This window comes from Squalius cephalus (genome assembly GCF_949319135.1).
Source record: "Squalius cephalus genome assembly, chromosome: 17".
Lineage (NCBI taxonomy): Eukaryota > Metazoa > Chordata > Actinopteri > Cypriniformes > Leuciscidae > Squalius > Squalius cephalus.
Window position 1 is genome coordinate 19,664,031 of NC_137138.1, and position 17,728 is coordinate 19,681,758.

The 17,728-nt window shown below is 37.8% G+C and overlaps 1 protein-coding gene across 2 annotated transcripts in view; it reads left to right on the top strand.

Moving 5' to 3' along the window:
* Window positions 1-594: 594 nt before the first annotated feature.
* Window positions 595-17,728, top strand: part of ppp3ca (protein phosphatase 3, catalytic subunit, alpha isozyme) — a 48,939-nt gene continuing 31,805 nt past the window's right edge. Inside the window, exon 1 of one of the 2 annotated variants that reach the window (XM_079847839.1) lies at window positions 595-832. In XM_079847839.1, the coding sequence (XP_079703965.1) occupies window positions 778-832 (55 nt within the window). In that variant the 5' untranslated portion in view covers window positions 595-777. The remainder of the gene's footprint in view (window positions 833-17,728) is intronic. The other variant, XM_079847840.1, reaches the window with a different exon arrangement.

The window sequence follows — 17,728 nt, forward strand, 5'->3', positions numbered from 1 at the left end:
TGATAAACTAAAACATGTTTTTATTATTATTTTGGTGGAAACGATTGTCGCGATTATTCATCGATTATTCATCGAGAAGTATTCATAACATTTGTTTTAAAAAAAAAAATACCACATCCATTGTAACTAAAGGCATACCTTAAAATATTATGTATTTTTAATGTTTTGGTTAGAACTTTCCCCTAACCTATCCGTAACGTTCTATCAATCTATTTTCATCATATATTAATAAAACTCACCACTCCTAATGATGGTATAGTGGGACGATGTCACACATGATGCGGGACACATTCGTCCAGAGCAGACCTGAGTTGCATTTCAACTTGATTATCAGTCATGACGATGAGCGAGCGACGCCTTCTCGGGAAAGCCCTTCACCTCCACCTGATGGCAGCATCACGCAGCCCCTTCACCCGGGTGCGTGCGTGGGAGTTCCCCGCTTCGCCATGTCGGGGTGGTGCAACGCGCTGAAAGGATCTCCCGAGCGCGCCCTCCCTCTCTCTCTCTCTCTCTCTCTCTCTCTCTCTCTCTCTCTCTCTCTCTCTCTCTCTACCGCCCCCACCCCATCAGCAGCTCCATCCTCCCCCTCACGACAGTCTCAGTCTCAGCAACAGCAGCAGTATCGTCCTCCTCCACCCTCTCCAGCATTATCCGGCGGTGAGACACGGAGTAGACGCATCCAAGTGATGCCACTGCACCAACCGAAAACACGCCGAGAATAAAGCGCTTCTTCTGCGAGGAGGGAGAAACACATTCGCCTGGAGACATCCACTGCCCATGAAGATGTCTAACGCTGACATGGTCTTGAACTCCACCGATCGGATAGTGAAATGTAAGTGCATAATCCCCCCCCCCCCCCCCCCCCCCCTCTCTCTCTCTTCTACCTGCATCTTTCATTTGTGACCAGTGTTAAATATGGATGTCGTGCCGTTATTTATGTGCTGTTTCTTAAAACGTTGTCACAGCTAATTAAGACGTTTCGCTCGCATTTATTAATGTTTAGGACTGAATGGTTTTGAGACGCGAGATTGTTGCGATGGTTTTCTCAGCTATGGTTTGATGTTAATTGAGTCGCGGGCAGGAAGAGGGAGATGTGTTAAAAAGGCAGATCCAGTGGAGGCGGTGATGCAGCAGGATTTTAGGTGGCATCACGCAGCTCTTCCTGTATTCTTCAGAGATAATGAAGCAATAAGGGGTTTCAGTTCGTTTTTTGCTGTTTGCTTTCAGGGGGAAGCCTCCAGTCTGAAGGTAAATCATTCGAGCTGGAAACTGTCACGCCCCCGTTGCGTCTGATTGATTTTCTTACATTTACTGGTCACGTATCGCACATTCATAATCTCACAGGAACATAAAAGCAGAAACTCAATACACGCGTATCGGTCTTATATAGAAACTACACTTCTGTTTAATTGAAGGTGCATGCAGTCATTTTTTTCTAAAAAGGCTTGAAAGGTTGAGAAATAGTATCAACGTAATACACACGCGCGCGCGCGTCCGCGCGCACACGCTCAATAAATGTGTTTTTTCACTTGAAGCAAATGTAGTCTTTTCCTTTATTCTCTTGTCAGAGTGCACTAGAATGCTTCGTTTGCATGTTAAAATCACACAACTTTAATGCCCCCAGATGCCCCCCGGTTTCACAGACAAGGCTTAAACTTACTAAAATGCATGTTTGAGCTGTTTTAACTGAAAGCAACTTGCACTGACATATCTTAAAATATGCACAATCTCAAGATGCACACCATTAATGTTTTTTTCTAAGGCGTGTTTATAAAAGCTACTTAAATTGAATTAAGGCCTTATCCTGGTTTAATCTAAACCCTGTCTGTGAAACCAGGCCACAGAGAAACATGAAAAACATAAAAGCTACACAAACAGCTTTGGTAGGGTCAGCAGTTAAACTTAGTGCATCCAGGCCAATAGGTGTCAGTATACAGTCTTAAACCACTAGTATTGGGATGAGTAAGAGCATATAAATGTAAACAACAATTTACGGAATGTAGGCCTACTTTTAATCCATTTCTGTCTTCGAAGTTAAGGAACATAAATGCTTGAGTATTTAATTAGACATGTTTTTTCTTTTAAACTGGTTTATTTTATTTGCATTACTTGGGGTGTTGGCTTGCATTGATGCGATATCATCTGACCCTGCCATGACAGATAATGGATCACCTTTTTACATTTGTTCTATCATGGATTCTCCCTTCTTTTGTCTGTTGGCTCCATTGATGGATATATTATATATTTTATAATACTAATAGGTTTGTGTAGAATTGCAGACTCTGGAGGTATTCAGCCTCCTCAAAACAGTCAAACCCCAATGCTGGTCTTGTGTTTTTTTCGTTTGTTTGTTTTTTGCACAAATTAACACTTCAGCCTAGCTGGTTGATTTGAATTGCAAAAATCTGTGGGCCTGTGAACTTTTGAAACAATTTAATTTGCATGCTAATGTGGCCACATTTGAATGTGTTTTCTACTGTGTTGTTTTGATAAATAGTATTAACACTTTAAACACCCCTTGTGTCAAAGACATAGTTCACCTAAAAATGAAAATTCATTTATCATTTACAGACGTCCCACTTCTCCCGGAAGGTCCTGGAGTCTCCCGCATATTGATAGCGGCCCCCTAATGCCCGCAAATTATATACAATATCCCATTAATCGAGTGTGCGTGAGAGACGCCCTGTTTCCACCTGATATTAAGATGTGTTTTTGGTGATCTGATCTCAAATGGTCAGCCAAAACACATTACCGTATTCACCTGGTATTATCATGCTTTTCAAATGTGTCTTCTGTGACCTCTTGTGTTTGGCTTTTATTTTACACTACATCACTTTCACATTTGGCACACGAATACTAATGAAGGAACAAACTCGTGTTACGCGGCTTACTCAAATGCATATGATAATTATAATATCATATAATAGGCCTGTAATATAACAGTAGGTAGGGATGCACCGATATGAAAATCTTGCCTGATACCGATAATTCTTTACATTTGAAAGCCGATAATCAATATATTGGCCGATAAATTTAAATCCACATTTTTATATAATTTTTGAGAGCCTGATTACAAAAACAAAAGTCTCACCATTAAAAGCCATGTCCCAAATACTTCAATAAATCAAACCTATACAGTACAGTAGCTGCACATGTTGCACTTAACTGTATTTTTCTGAAGTGATTCCAATCATATTTCAAGCAATTTAAAACTATCATAGCAAAAAGTGTCTCAGCTGAAGGAAAAATACATTATTAATCGGCGTTCATATTTCGGCCAAATTTTCTTATCAGGTCGATAACATTAAAAAGGATCATATATCGGCCGATACCAATATTGCGCACCCTAATAGTAGGCCTATAATATAATATTCTGTTGTAATTCAATGTTCTTTTTTTGTGCCATCTTCCGGGTGGGATGTCTGATTTACCATTCAAAACTCATATGACTTTAGTTTCTTCTGTGGAGCATAAAAGGAGATTTAGGGCCTGAGTATTGTTCATAATCGGACATATCACCCTGAAGATCATTTAACTTGTTCAGTTCTGATTTGTTGACATGAATATTTTTGGCAGAACATTTGATTTTTATCTTCCTTTGAATGCAGAATCTTGTGACAAGGGCCATTAAAACTCAGGCTTTGATATAAGTCATCTGACCTCTCTAAAAGTTAAGGTTGAATTAGTCATTGCCACACGTAATGAGTCATAGCAGTGACCCCCCTCTCCCACGCAGCGGCTACCTCATAGAGGTAGTTTAGATCTGGCCGTTTTAGCCGTAATGTCATTCTCTGAACTACCCCTTTCTCCTCTCCCCCTTATGTATAAATGAGGGCTTTTATCATCAACAAAATGCATCAATAAATAACCACATCTTAAATCCCAGTGATGAGGTTAGCTAAGCATTCATATTTAGCAGTGTGCAGCTTGCAAATACAGTAGAGAAACAAATAATGTGTCTCTGCATCCCACAGCGTTCAAAGCAGGATTTCATAAAACAGTGCATGGTGTGTCATTTGCAGAGTTTCATTTACTAAGTGCAACTAGAGTTAGGCCTTTCATTTCTGCACTGGCATAATGGATTTTATGGCGCTTTCCATTTAGCGTTTTGATATGCTGGTTTATCGTCTCGTCTTTTTATATGCCAAATCATTATATTGTACCCGCACTGCTAACATTCTCAAACTCGTTTCATGCTTGCTAATGAATAAGGCCTTTTGATATTTCACAAATGCAAACTCCAGTGCAAATTTACATTCTGAAAAACATTTACAGATTTGCAAAGGTGATAAGTTCAGACAGACTTGGGAAATCATGAAGCAGAAGCTGAACATCGTGGCTGTTCTGTGGTTGTATTAATTCTTTACAATTTACAAAAGTATTATTATTATAGTATAATTAATACTATAGTTTATTTTATATTTTTGTTTAGTGTTTATATATTCATATATTATAATATAATATATTTATATTATGAGTACTGAATCTTTTACATGCAGTAATTGCTTTACAATAATAACATAGTTATCTTGTTAATATTATCTTCCCTATAATTACAATGCAATCTATTTAATCTCTTGAGTCTTCCATTTTCACTTAAAATTAAAAAAACACATTGTCCACAATTTGAACTAAAGTTATGTCTGCATTATTATATATCCTTTATTATATATATATATATATATATATATATATATATATATATATATATATATATATATATATCAAGTTTGTATGTTTATGTTCAGTTATTTCACTTTAATTTAATGGCAATGAAAATTATCTATTAATTGTCATTAAAGTGAAATTACTGAACCTAAATATACAAGCTTGATAAAAATGCTCATTTTAGAAGAAAATTTCAGATGGCACTTAGAGGCTTTTGCATCTGAAGTCTTCATATATCCATAATATAATGAAATATTATTGTAATTAATAATATATAAAACGATAACAATATAAAGATTCAGTGAATATAAAGAGATGATTCTTGCAAAACAAACCCAGACCCCTCAAAAAGAGATCAAACTTATAACTTTGATCATATGAAGCATGTTTTTCCTGCACTTTTTTATTGTTAGTCTATATGTCTATATACAATGTGTCAGAATGGCACACAACTGTAGTTACAATATTACCTTATTTACCAAAATACTGAGGTATAGCAATACTAATGTATCACAATTACACTGCTTAACACTATGACTGACAGAAGATTAATTCTCTATTTGAATGTCTACTGAGAGTGAATGAGTCAAATTAGCATTTTGTTTTACTTGCAAAGTCATTTTAAACAAATTGATTGATACAGACTCTATCGAATCAATTAGGCACAATATGTTGATGTTGATGTAGATAGTGTTTCAGGGCAGTTTAGTGTAGTTATCATATCAGACAGAGAAGAAAGACAGCATACTTCAAACTTACAGCATGTCAATCAGTGCCTTAAAGCCCAGGAGAGGAAGGTCAAGTGTTGCTTCAGCTTCTGAATGCCCACTTGCCCACTCGTGGTTCTGGGTTGCCTACATGCCAGGCTTAGAACGGCCTACTTTAGTGAGTCCAATTCTAGGACATTAACTGTGTTAATTCTGATGGGGCTTGGTGAGCCACATGGGGCTCAAGAGGTATTGTCAGGATATAAACGGGACACCTAGAAAGGTGAGTCACCTAGCGGTGGTGGTTCTCTGGGTCATGTTCTGATTTGGAGATTACTACAATTAGTGTTGTTACAATGCTTTTGACCTGACATGGTCATGCTTACAACTAAGAAATGTTGCCAAGTAAGCTGTGCTGTTGTTTCTACTGTGACAACCATCTTTGCTTTGAAAGTCATTGTGTAGCAAGTAGTGCTGGGAAAAAATTAATCACGATTAATCGCATCCAAAATAAAAGTTTGTGTTTGCATAATATATGTGTGTGTACTGTGTATAATTATTTTGTATATATAAATACACACATATGCATGTATTTATTTAAGAAATATTTGCATGTATATACTGTATATACATTTATACATAATTTATATTATATATAAATATAAATAATTTATATATAAATAAATCAAAATCTTAAATATATACATGCATATGTGTGTATTTATATATACAAAATAATTATTCACAGTACACACATATATATTATGCAAACACAAACTTTTATTTTGGATGCGATTAATCGCGATTAATTGTTTCCCAGCACTAGTAGCAAGTATATTTTCTAGGTAAAAGAACACATTACATTATTTCATTTTATGGGGAAAAAACAAATGTTAGTTATGCTTGAACCATATCAGTTACTGGCTGATATTGCATATATTTTTTATTGATCGTCATTGGTCGATATTGGATATTGTGCAAAAATGTGCATGGTAGTTTCCTCTATTTTTACATTTAGATTACCTTGAATGTCATTAAATAATTGGTTTTTAGTGTTTTGTTTTTAATTCATTTGGATAAATGATTGCCATTTGTCGGTTATTGGCCATAACATGAAATGAATTATCATCATATGGGGATTGGCCAGAATTTTTATATTGATGCATAATCACTGGTATAATGCTCAGGTGTTGTGGGTGGTTGCCAAGGCTTTACAGTTGCTATATGTTCTTAGATTCATTTTTAGGGCATTCGCTATACGGTTGCTATGATTTTCTGTTTCTAAGACTAGTCTTAACAGTTTGTCATCTCATTTTTTCAAGACTGGCCATCATTTTTTAGTCAGTTACAAAGAAACAGTCAACGGTGAAGTACAACATGTTCCTGGATCAACATCTTTGTTGATCATGGAACAACATTCCAATCAACCAATCAGATTTGAGGGCCATGTTAACAGTTTATGTCAAGTTTAGGCTTACAACCAGGGTTAGGTGCTTCTACATCAGTTTTATTCATCTATCATCTTAGTGATAAGTTATGGGTAGTGTTAGATTTAGGGGTAGGGAGAGGGTTAGGACAGAATTCTAGAATCCTATTGCTTAGAAAAGTTATATCACTCCTCTTATCAATAAAACATAATTTGAGGTACCATTCATGTCTGCAGAACAAACAGTGTCAATATTTAGAGTTACTGTTTAACTAACCCCTAGTATGATCAATATAGCATTTTTGGTTGTGTTTATTAAACCCACCCAAACAAATGATTCCAAAGAAATGCTCTGTCATTTAAGCTTCGGTTTCTTTGTCGGTTGATTCAAATAGCTCAGCATTGAGCCTTCTCTGGCCACAATGTTGCAATTTCCCATATTCATCGTATACATTTTTAATGAGTTAATAAGCCTGTGTTTTCCCTTTGAATTAGTCTGATCCCTTGGGCTATTCATTGAGTGATCATCCAGAACTCTTGTTCAAGCAATAAGCTCAAAGCAAAATATGAGCATAATCTGATAGAGAGATGAAGGAGTCCATTCAGAGGCAATGGTGGCAGGTGCACAAGGGTGGATGGTGGTAAGGTGGAGTAATTACTGACAGAATTAAAAGAGACGAGATGGATGTTGGGGATCTGCTTGCCTGATATGTACATGCAGGCTTTATATAGTAGTGTGGGTGAATTATTTAAGCATTGGGTTGCAGCAATGTTTCAGTTCACATGGCTCTTACATAACAACACTTCCCTAAGGTCTACTGATGAGATGGAGAAGAGGAGGGAAATGAGGGAATAAAGAAGAAAAGATGAAAGAAAGGATGAACAATCTTAATGCCTATTCACACCAATGTGAATATTCAGTGGAAGGACAGTGTTGAATAAAAACAGTAGGTTCCTATCGGCTTGTTCTTAACAAGATTCTTAATCATATTCTTAATCATAAACAGTTGTTAATGTAAAATGAATAATAAATACAATTAAGCTTCATGTTGAAATTATGATGTTGACTGTGTGCGTCATCTGTTGTAGCATTCAGCACTAATGTTGCACCAGAGAGTATTTGTTTATCACTTAGTCCAACAAATATTTGTTGAGGTCTTAGTGTACCTTTGACTAAAATAGGTATTTCGAGAAGGGAAACTGAAAAAGGGAATGGGGGATGTGTGTGTGAGAAGACTGGAGAGGTGTAAGACGAAGACGTTTCCTTGGAGAAAGGTGGACAACAAAAGGGAATTTGAAGAACGTGAAGAGAAAGGCTGAAGTAGATAGGCAGGGCATAGGAGAGAGGGGGAGAAAAATAAGACAAGAAGTAGAGACAGAAGGAGAGCCACGCATGAGAACGCTTGTAAATTGCACGTATACATGACAGGTCTGTGGATGAAGGCTGGAGCTGTCTCAGCGTCTGCTTGTTACAACAGTCCTGCTTCAACACACACACACACACACATCAGATAAAAACACATACTTCCCTACTATATAGTAGGTGACAAACAGTATGTGACACAAGAAGTATGTCCGAATTCACAGTACTCATAAAACAGTATACATAGCCTACTACTCCCAGCGAGATTCTGAAGTGTGCATTCGATGGACACTTTACTATCCCATGAAGCCACGGGAGAGGATTTGTGAATGGCAGTGAAGCGGCGCAACTGATCATGGCAACATGGCGAATGTAGTATGTCCGGATTACATTCATACTACACATATATTCATAACATATAAAAGGTTGTGAAGTAATTACTTATTCAAAGTAAGTACCTACTACTCATGAGAGTATGTGATTTAAGATGTAGTCTATGTCTATTTTGGTGCTCTAGCAATAAACAAAACTGCATGCGTTTTGCTTAAGATCATTGTAGCCGGAACTACTTCTATTTGTTTATGTGTGACGAGTCATACTGTGCTACTCCGCAGCGGTTGTCGTCCCGCCCAGGATAAAATAGTCTGAATATAAACACTTATTTTAGGTGTAACGCAGTGATTCAGGATAAGACAAAAACCCAATTTGAAAGATGGATTCATGATGTACTCGCTCATTGTACATTTTGTAAATTTTGAACAAAAAAAGGTTTCATAGTGTGCCTTGAAGTTATGTTCTGGTCAGGGCCGTGGCATTGGGCTAGTGAATATTTCTCAGGGTATGTTGGTTCACTTTTGAGTTAATTTCAAAAGTTATAGTCTGCTCTTTGTGGCGCTTACCTGTATATCATGTCAACATTGTTTGAATCTGTCTTATGTCACATCATTTCCCACCCTCTTCTTGTCATTTTTCAGCTGTCCGAGCAAACAAACAACAACAACAAAACAGCAAAAAAGCTCTAATGGTCTGAGCTGTAGTTTAGCGGGCAGTGCATATGGTCAACACATGTTACCATATGGGACCCCATGATGGGAGCACAAATGCACTCCCCTACAAAATCACCCAAATCATTCTAGAATAATTAAGTCCTTCCAAATATAGCTGTAATACAAAAATGTATTTTTTTTCGTATCGTAGCCTAGTGCATTTGTATAGAAAATTACAATAATAACTTTTTTTTACTTTAAAGACATTTATGAGTGTGAAACATCCTTTTAGGGCTGAATGATTTGTAAAACATTGAGTGTTCACAATTGGATTTACTCTTTACAAGACTTAACTCAAAACTCTTTCAGTTACTAAAGTGAACAGTCTTTTCACTTGAATTTTCATAGGCCTCATTCCCTGTTTTAGGCCCATTCAATATGACTATAAAATATTATTTGTTTTATATTGTGATTAGTATTAATTAAAAAATAAGAAATAATTCAATTGTACCAGGTCAAAATTGAATTGTTGAGAGAGAAAACAAGATACATTTTATTATTACATTCAAAAATAATGTAAAATACCGGTAAATAAAAACAGAATGTTTACAACATTATAAACTCTATAAACATGTATTTATTGTACATGTATCCCTTACTAATGCTCGCTCTGGCCCTGCCCCTGCCCCTGCCCCCCCCCATTTTCATACTGTACCAGTCAGCCGGGCCAGGCAGCCACACTAACTCCATCTCTTTCATCTCTCCTTTCTCCAGCATATTGGCTTTTCATGCATGGGTTGTGCTCAGGCCTGCAAGCTGCCACAGCCCATAAACACCACGTACGGGCTCGGCACACTTCAGGTCTGTGCATCTTGCGAGGACCACTGACGCATTTCGACACAAGCGGTGCTCATGTTTTGGGTCGAGTCTCATGAAGCAAGTGCTCCCAATTCTGGTTGCCAGATCTATTTAGTTATGAGTATTATTTTTTTGTAATCCAAACAACAACCGAGGTCGGACATAACGGCATTGGGACCGCAGGGCGTTAGTCTGAATCACTAGTCAGGAGTGATTCCTAGCTGAGCTGCTTCACGCCGCGCGCTTGATCCCGCTAGAGTTAATGTGGTAGACACTGTGGAGGCTGTTATGTAATTCAGTTTCTTCAGTTATTAATAATGTCCTGTCAACATGTCCACTTCTCTCTGTTCTTTTTAACAGGCTTCACAGCTCTCCGTCACCTCTGAAATACCTGAAATGGTACATTGATAAAAGATCCGCTGTGCGACGTTAACGATGACAGATACAGATACATTGCGCTGAGATACATTGTTAGTCTGCAGTACACAGTATATTAGGTCAAAAACATGGACAATGGGTAATGGTGAGAAGTGAATAATCTCACTGAATAGTGTCACAAGTTATTGTAAACGAGTCATGAGCAGAATGAGTAATGAAAGCTTTCTGCTCACTAGCAGAGATTGTTGGTTTGGATGATTTGGCCAAGATTACAAAGGCTGAATGATGCCATCACGTTTATGCCATCAAGTTGACATGAAAATTAACCCTATTTATCTTTTAAATGCATGTTATTGATCTTATTGGAGCAATTCACCAGTGTGTATGTTTCATTTTTTCTGTGACACTCAATAAGCATTTAATTTCAAGGAACACATTTTTTCATTCTCTTTAAAGGATACATGTAATGGGACACCCGAAAATGAAAATTCCGTCATTAATTACTCACCCTCATGTCGTTCCAAACCCGTAAAACTAATGAAGATATTTTAATTAAATCTGAGAGATTTCTGTCCCTCCATTGACAGCTACACAACTCCCACTTTGACGCCTCAAAAAGTTCATAAAGAGAACGTAAAACTAATCCATATGAATTTAGAGGTTTAGTTCAAATTTTCAGAAGAGGCTGGATCACTTTATATGATGAACAGATTGAATTTAGGCTTTTATTCACATATAAACATTGATCAGCGAACAGAAGCTCAACAAATCTGTTTGACACACAAGAACAAACCTCAATGATTTTTAATTGATGCTGCGTAACACGAGAATGAATGTTTATATATGAATAAAAGCCTAAATTAAATCTGTTCAGCGTATAAAGCGATCATGTCTCTTCAGAAAATTTGGACTAAACCGCTCAATTCATATGGATTAGTTTTACGATCTCTTTATGAACTTTTTGAAGCGTCAAATTGTGAGTTGTGTAGCTGTCAATGGAGGGACGGAAATCTCTCAGATTTCATTAAAAAGATCTTCATTTGTGTTTCGGACTTATGGGTTTGGAACAACACGAGGGTGAATAAATGATCAATTTTTGATTCAAAATTATCCACGATAATATTTTTCATATCAGTTGATATTGATAATTTTCATGATAATTGTCAAATCTTTATTTCTTTCAGGTTTAAAGGCAGATTTTTTGTTTGTTATGAAAAAAGGTAGCCTATATACTTGTTTTAGTATAAATACAAATGCACAAATGCTATAGCTTAATAACAAAAAATACTGTAATGATATTCCATTACTCCTTTAATACATGTCTACATTAATAATATAATAAAATTCAATATGAATGTGCCACATTTCTGCGAAAATAACATAGTGCAGTTCAGGGATGGACTGGCCATCTGGAGCACCGGGAGTTTTCCCAGTGGGCAGCTGTACAATGTGGGCCGGCCAGTTAAGCCCCGTTCACACCGCCAGTGACTTTGTCGCTGTATGTCACTAGTCTCTGTATTGTGAAGACGCTTGTGGGCGTTCCTAGTTCCTAGATATAATTCTAATTTTAATTAAAAGAATGAATGTTCATTCTAATTAGACAGTAGCAATCTGTTGTTGGAGAGTGTTGTGATATAAACTACAGCAGAGCTCAGTGCATTAAATCATTAACCAGATTAACGATCGATCAATCAATAAATTAAACTCATTCCTACTGCCAAAAATTACTAAAACATCATTAGAATTTGACAAAATAATACAATTTCTTGTCCCTTATAATCAACATAATGCAGGGGAAACTGTAATATGAACTGCAGCAGTGCATCATATAGCTAATTAACAACACAAACTAGCAATGTATGAAACAAACTCAATAAGACTGTACAATAGTACATAGTAAAGCACTATAGAAATGCCTCATTCATTCATAAAGTTACATTTTTCTGAACTTTTGTCACATGGCTCGCGTCGCTTGACAAGCCAACATTCTGTCGCCATTCCGGTACTGATCCACTTGTCCGTGCGACACTTCTGTCGCGCCGCACTCCACTATATTCCTATGGGTGACGTCAAGCGACTTTGACGCGCCCGCAAAGCATTCCGGGAAGGTGGCGCTTCATTTGGAAAAATGCTGCGCGTCAAAAAGCTGGCCGATGCCCATCTTTATGCAAATTAATTCCGTTGAATGCGACGCGACTATCCAATAGAAGTAGAGCATATGGAGACGGGGGGAAGTCTCTCGCAGGTCCTCTGTTCTAATACGCAACATTTCCCGCTCGGTCAAAACCACGCCCATAGCGGTAACGCACATCAACGTACAAATGTGGGGAGGCGTCGCGACACCACGCGACAGTCGTGCCGCAAAAGTCACTAGGCGCGTTTCCATTAAAGATTCGCGCAAAACTTTTGCGATTTTTTCTAAATATCGATAAAAAACTATTGCGAAATGACGCCATTTCCATTAACCGATATGCGACTAAAACGTCATTTTTCCTCTCGCGATAAGTCATTACAAAAATCATGGCAACGGACGTTGGTAGGTTTATATATATCACAGCCACATACCGCACTAGACATTCATTTTTATTAATGGAAGGAAACGTAGGCGTGTTATCCAAGCATTAATGGCAAGTAAAGACCCTATTGTGTCTGGGAGCAGCACATATGAAGTGTTTCTGGGTTTTCTCACTCATTTCTGCTTCGAGGTCTTGATTGTGGCATTTCTTTGAGGTTTAGAATCCAGTATTTCTGTCATTCTTTTGTCTTTCATGAATTCAATAAAGAACTCCGTCTCGTAGGCTATTCTGTCCAAACACACCGCGCCTTCTAAGTCAGCTGACCTGTAAATGCGCAAAAACTGTTTCCATTGCAGTTTTGCGAAATATTTCTTTTTCGAATTGCCTGAAAAACCACCTCATGCGAGCGGAAAAACTTTTTTGCGATAAATGGGAGTTTTTGCACAATTGACGTGTTTCCATTGAGCTTATTTTCAATTCGCAATTTCAATTTGCGCAATTTGAAGGGTAATGGAAACGCGGCTACTGTCGTGTCGCCGAAAGTCGCCAGCCCTCCATTGAAAATGAATTGGATCATGTCGCTGCTTGTCGCTAGCGGTGTGAACAGATGTTACTCCATGTTGTAGACAACGAAGCAGTTTTCTTGCCACTACAAACAAAACATTTTGGAAGTAAAAAAAGACTAAATATAAATGGAATCAGTACATAAAATGCTTGATATTAAAGATCAACGAGAAACAGCGAGTGCTTTTTGCCATCGTGGCTATTTATCTGCGGCGAAATCACAAGCGCTGGTCTATCTTGGTTCATGAAACCATTCAAGCTCGGAGTCAGCATGAGGTGTACCACCATATGTACTCAGAGACATATCATAAATTATAGGAAAGTTGCTGTCCGCTAAAATAAACTTCTCCTCCATCTTGTCTCGACACTCCACTACAGAATATAGTGACGGATCACGTGCGCTCCACTGACTTCACTCTGATTGGTTGTAGCTCCTGAAAGTTGTTCTTCATTTGCATAAAGTTCAACATATCTTTGTTGCGTCGCTGGACACGCCTACATCCTGTCGCAAACGGTCACTGTCGCTCGTGTCGTCGGGAAATCGCCAGCTCACTATTGAAATGAATGGGATTGTGTAGCTTTGTCGCTGGTAGTGTGAACACTGCATTAGTGTTGCTAAAGTAAATCCATGATAAATGATGGTGATTTGTATATTGAAAAGCCTTCTAACTGGATCGTTCATGGTACAATGTTTCTCGCGCTGCCATTTAAGGCTAGCGGACAAATGGTACCTGTGGCGTGGTTCAAATGAGTAGCGCTGTTTACAGGATTTTTTGTATGTCCATTTTATGAGGCTTGTTCTATCAGCATATGCAAAATATTTTAAACGATTCTGGGTCAGTTACGCATATGTTGCATGCAGTGACAATTCAGTGTGTATTTGATGTGTCATCATCGTTAGCATTAGCACAATTGTGTGCAGTCTCGGCCTAAGGCTGAAGCTCTTCTGTTAACATGATGAGGACATGACAGCCATAAACAGTCATGCTGCCAGGTGTGCTTGTTGGTGAATCATGAATTTTCTAAGAGACACAACTGCTATGGCTGTGCATTTTCTGCCACACACAGGTAGGGGTTATTCCCATATTATTGTCCAATACGCAGGAGGGATGTTATGTGTTTACACCCTTCAGGTTTCAGCTAAAGGTTTACTGTCAGTCACAGCCATCCAGAGCTTTCCCACAGAAGCAAATGAGGAGAGAGAGAGAGGATGAGAGAACCTGGCTGTTCGGCATAATAGAGCCATAGATTTCACAATGTAAGACAGTCAGGAAGACAGGCAACCGTAACGGAGCTTGTTAAAATGAACGTAAGATGAGGCGAGACCACAATAGACTCATCCAAAGAGGAATGTACAGTCACGGAGTCTGATATACAGACAAGATTTCACTTCTAATGAAAGTGAAGTTTGAATGACTTTGTGAGAAAATAAAGTGCTAGTCTAGGTTACTTCTACATGTGAGAAGAGAAATGTTCCAAAACTTACTAAGCTGGATACCTAGACAACAATTAAGACACCATTCTGCCTAATTTTGAACAAAAAAAAGCATTGTATCAATCTTTCGCTTAGATGGAAATCCCACAATGTACTGTGACTCAATAAAAAAATCCTTTTAATATGGCAGATGACAGATATTTGATGTGTTCGATGGTTTTAGATGGGTTTTCGGGACTGAATACCAGTTGTTTGAGCAGTTTCTTTTAGCAGTATTTTCAGATATTATATTTGATTTAATACTGAACAGTTCTATAGAGTTCAAAAGTGCCCGCCCACTTTTGCAGCAACCATGGTTTTGGAAGTATTTTTCTCTTTCAGTTATACCATAGGGATTAAAAAAAAAAAAAAGTATTTGTTAAAGAGTTATAACCCATGAACCAAACCAGCCAACTACAATGGTGAATCATAACAATATAAACTTTGGTTTGAAGCATAAACTTATTTAAAAGTCAGACAAAAAGACAAAGGTACAAGACTGTGTACTTAAAGAAACAGAGCTTATACCTGTGTGTGGGGTAAAAGGCCAAACTTGCCACCTCATACATTTATAAGATTTTTAAATAAAATAAACCACTTTTACTTACACTCAAAATCTGTTGCACCATCAATGTTCAATACAAACATATTTTTTTCTGCAATCATACACCATGGGAGTTGTGCTGTTTTTATATATATTTATTTTTAGCATCTGAACATCATCTGAATATATATATATATCAATGATACTAAAACACTGAATTATGCATTTTAGCATAATTAGCTCAAGCTATATGTAATTAATTTTGTACATTGTCTTCTAGATGACTATGCTCTGGGTGCACCTTGTTTTATTTATATGTAAATACAAAGTTCTGTCATGAAACTCTAGATGGCGCATTCTAATAGGTCCTTAACTCATCATTCTCTATAGGGTGCAGATGATTGGTTCCTGCTGTATCAGTAGCCAATGAGCTCGCTGCTCAACCTTCAAAAACTTGGTGCTTTCAGAAACCCTTCACCTTCCCCAGCTCCACCTGTATAGATCTGCTACGGGTAATTAATGTATGCTGTATTGTACAACAGCAGCATGTCTGTCTTTCTCACAGCAGTGTGTTGTAACTCATGTATGTATTGGCAGTAGTAAGTCCTGTACTTGCTCTGTAGCAGCAACAATAATAACAGCAGCAGCGTAGCAGATCTATACCGCCAAGACCAATCATTTCCATTACCATGCCAAACACTCAGAGAGTTGTCATGACAGAAATATGTGTAAATTACACACCACTGAGGTGTGTAAGAGTGTCACGCGCCAGCTTGACGTGATAATCCAAGCAGTGAGGAATGACACTGAAGAACAATGAACTCGCATTTAATAAACATCAGGAACCATCAAATACAAACACCTGCTTGAAACATTAATATAAGACAATGAACAGATGATAACTGAGGGTATAAATACACAAGATGACAAGGGGTTTAATGAAGGACAGGTGATTAGTTATATTGGTAACAAAGAAGGGTTGCTATGGAAACTAACAAAATGGTAATAGAAGGAAAAAGAAACTAACTAAACCACAGGAAGAGAACACAGGCACAGCAAGACAACAGAATATCAAAATAAGAGTCCACGAAACAGAAACACAGGGAATCGTGACAAAAAGCAGGACGCCTTTCTCCTTTTTTTTTTTTTTTTTTTTTTTTTTTGCCATAGCGCACTGTGATTTATTGTTTATTAGCTCCAGAATGATTATGGTATACATAGAGAAGGAAAGAGCTGCTGCAGACCTGTACATTGGAGATTTAGTCCCAAATCACAGTATATACTGTGTCTGAACCGGCCACACTTCAGTAGTCACCGGCTGTTGCTCGGCAACATACACCACAGTCCAACATCTTGTGAAGTGAAGAGCTAAGCTGCTGTTTTCCATCTCACCCTTGAACCACTCTCTTTCTCTCTCTATTCATTTTGCTCTCCATTCCTCCCTACGGAGACTGTTGTTCATTAGGCATTTCACACATTCTCCTGTTTCTCTCTTGTCTATTCTTCCTATTAAGTTTCTTCTCACTCCGATAGGCCACACGTTGTGCTCTGGACCATCTCATTATTGTTCATATTTACACAAACTGCCTTTCTATCTTGTAATCTTTCTGTCTTTCAGGATGCTGTTAAAGTGCGTCTCAGCCCTCTAGAGTATTGGGAGAAGGCGAAGATGGGGACAAATAGGGACATTATGTTCTTGTGGAAGAGGCATTATGTTCAGATGATGCTTCTGCGTTGTGTGTCTCTCTCTCTCGCTCTCTGTCTTTCTCTCACTCACTCCGTCTGACTGTGCCGTGACGTCTTTTGGTGGACTCTCACACTGAGTCAGAAAGGTGCCAAACGATTTGTTAAAATGCTGTCACTTCGCACAAATTTGCTTCTTCAAATTGAGAAGAAAAACCCTTAAATCTTTCATTCTCCATTGTGTCTCCTAGACAAGTGCTTTCTAATTTTTGTTTTGTCTTATGAGACTCCCAGGCTCATCAAAAAGGCTAAAGGGCCTCTAAATCAATGACAAAAATGAAAATGATATATAGCATTAACATTAATGAAGTAAAGAGTTTCAGAAACGAGTATCTGTCCATGCTATTCTGTATGCGGACGATTAATCATTAAAAGATCGCAATCTCGATTCAAACACCCACACAATCTCGTTCCTAAACAACAACGATTCTCCCGTGTCTAATAAACCTTTGACAAAATCTCACCTGAATATTCAAATCTGTGTTGGTGCTGCTGCTGAGC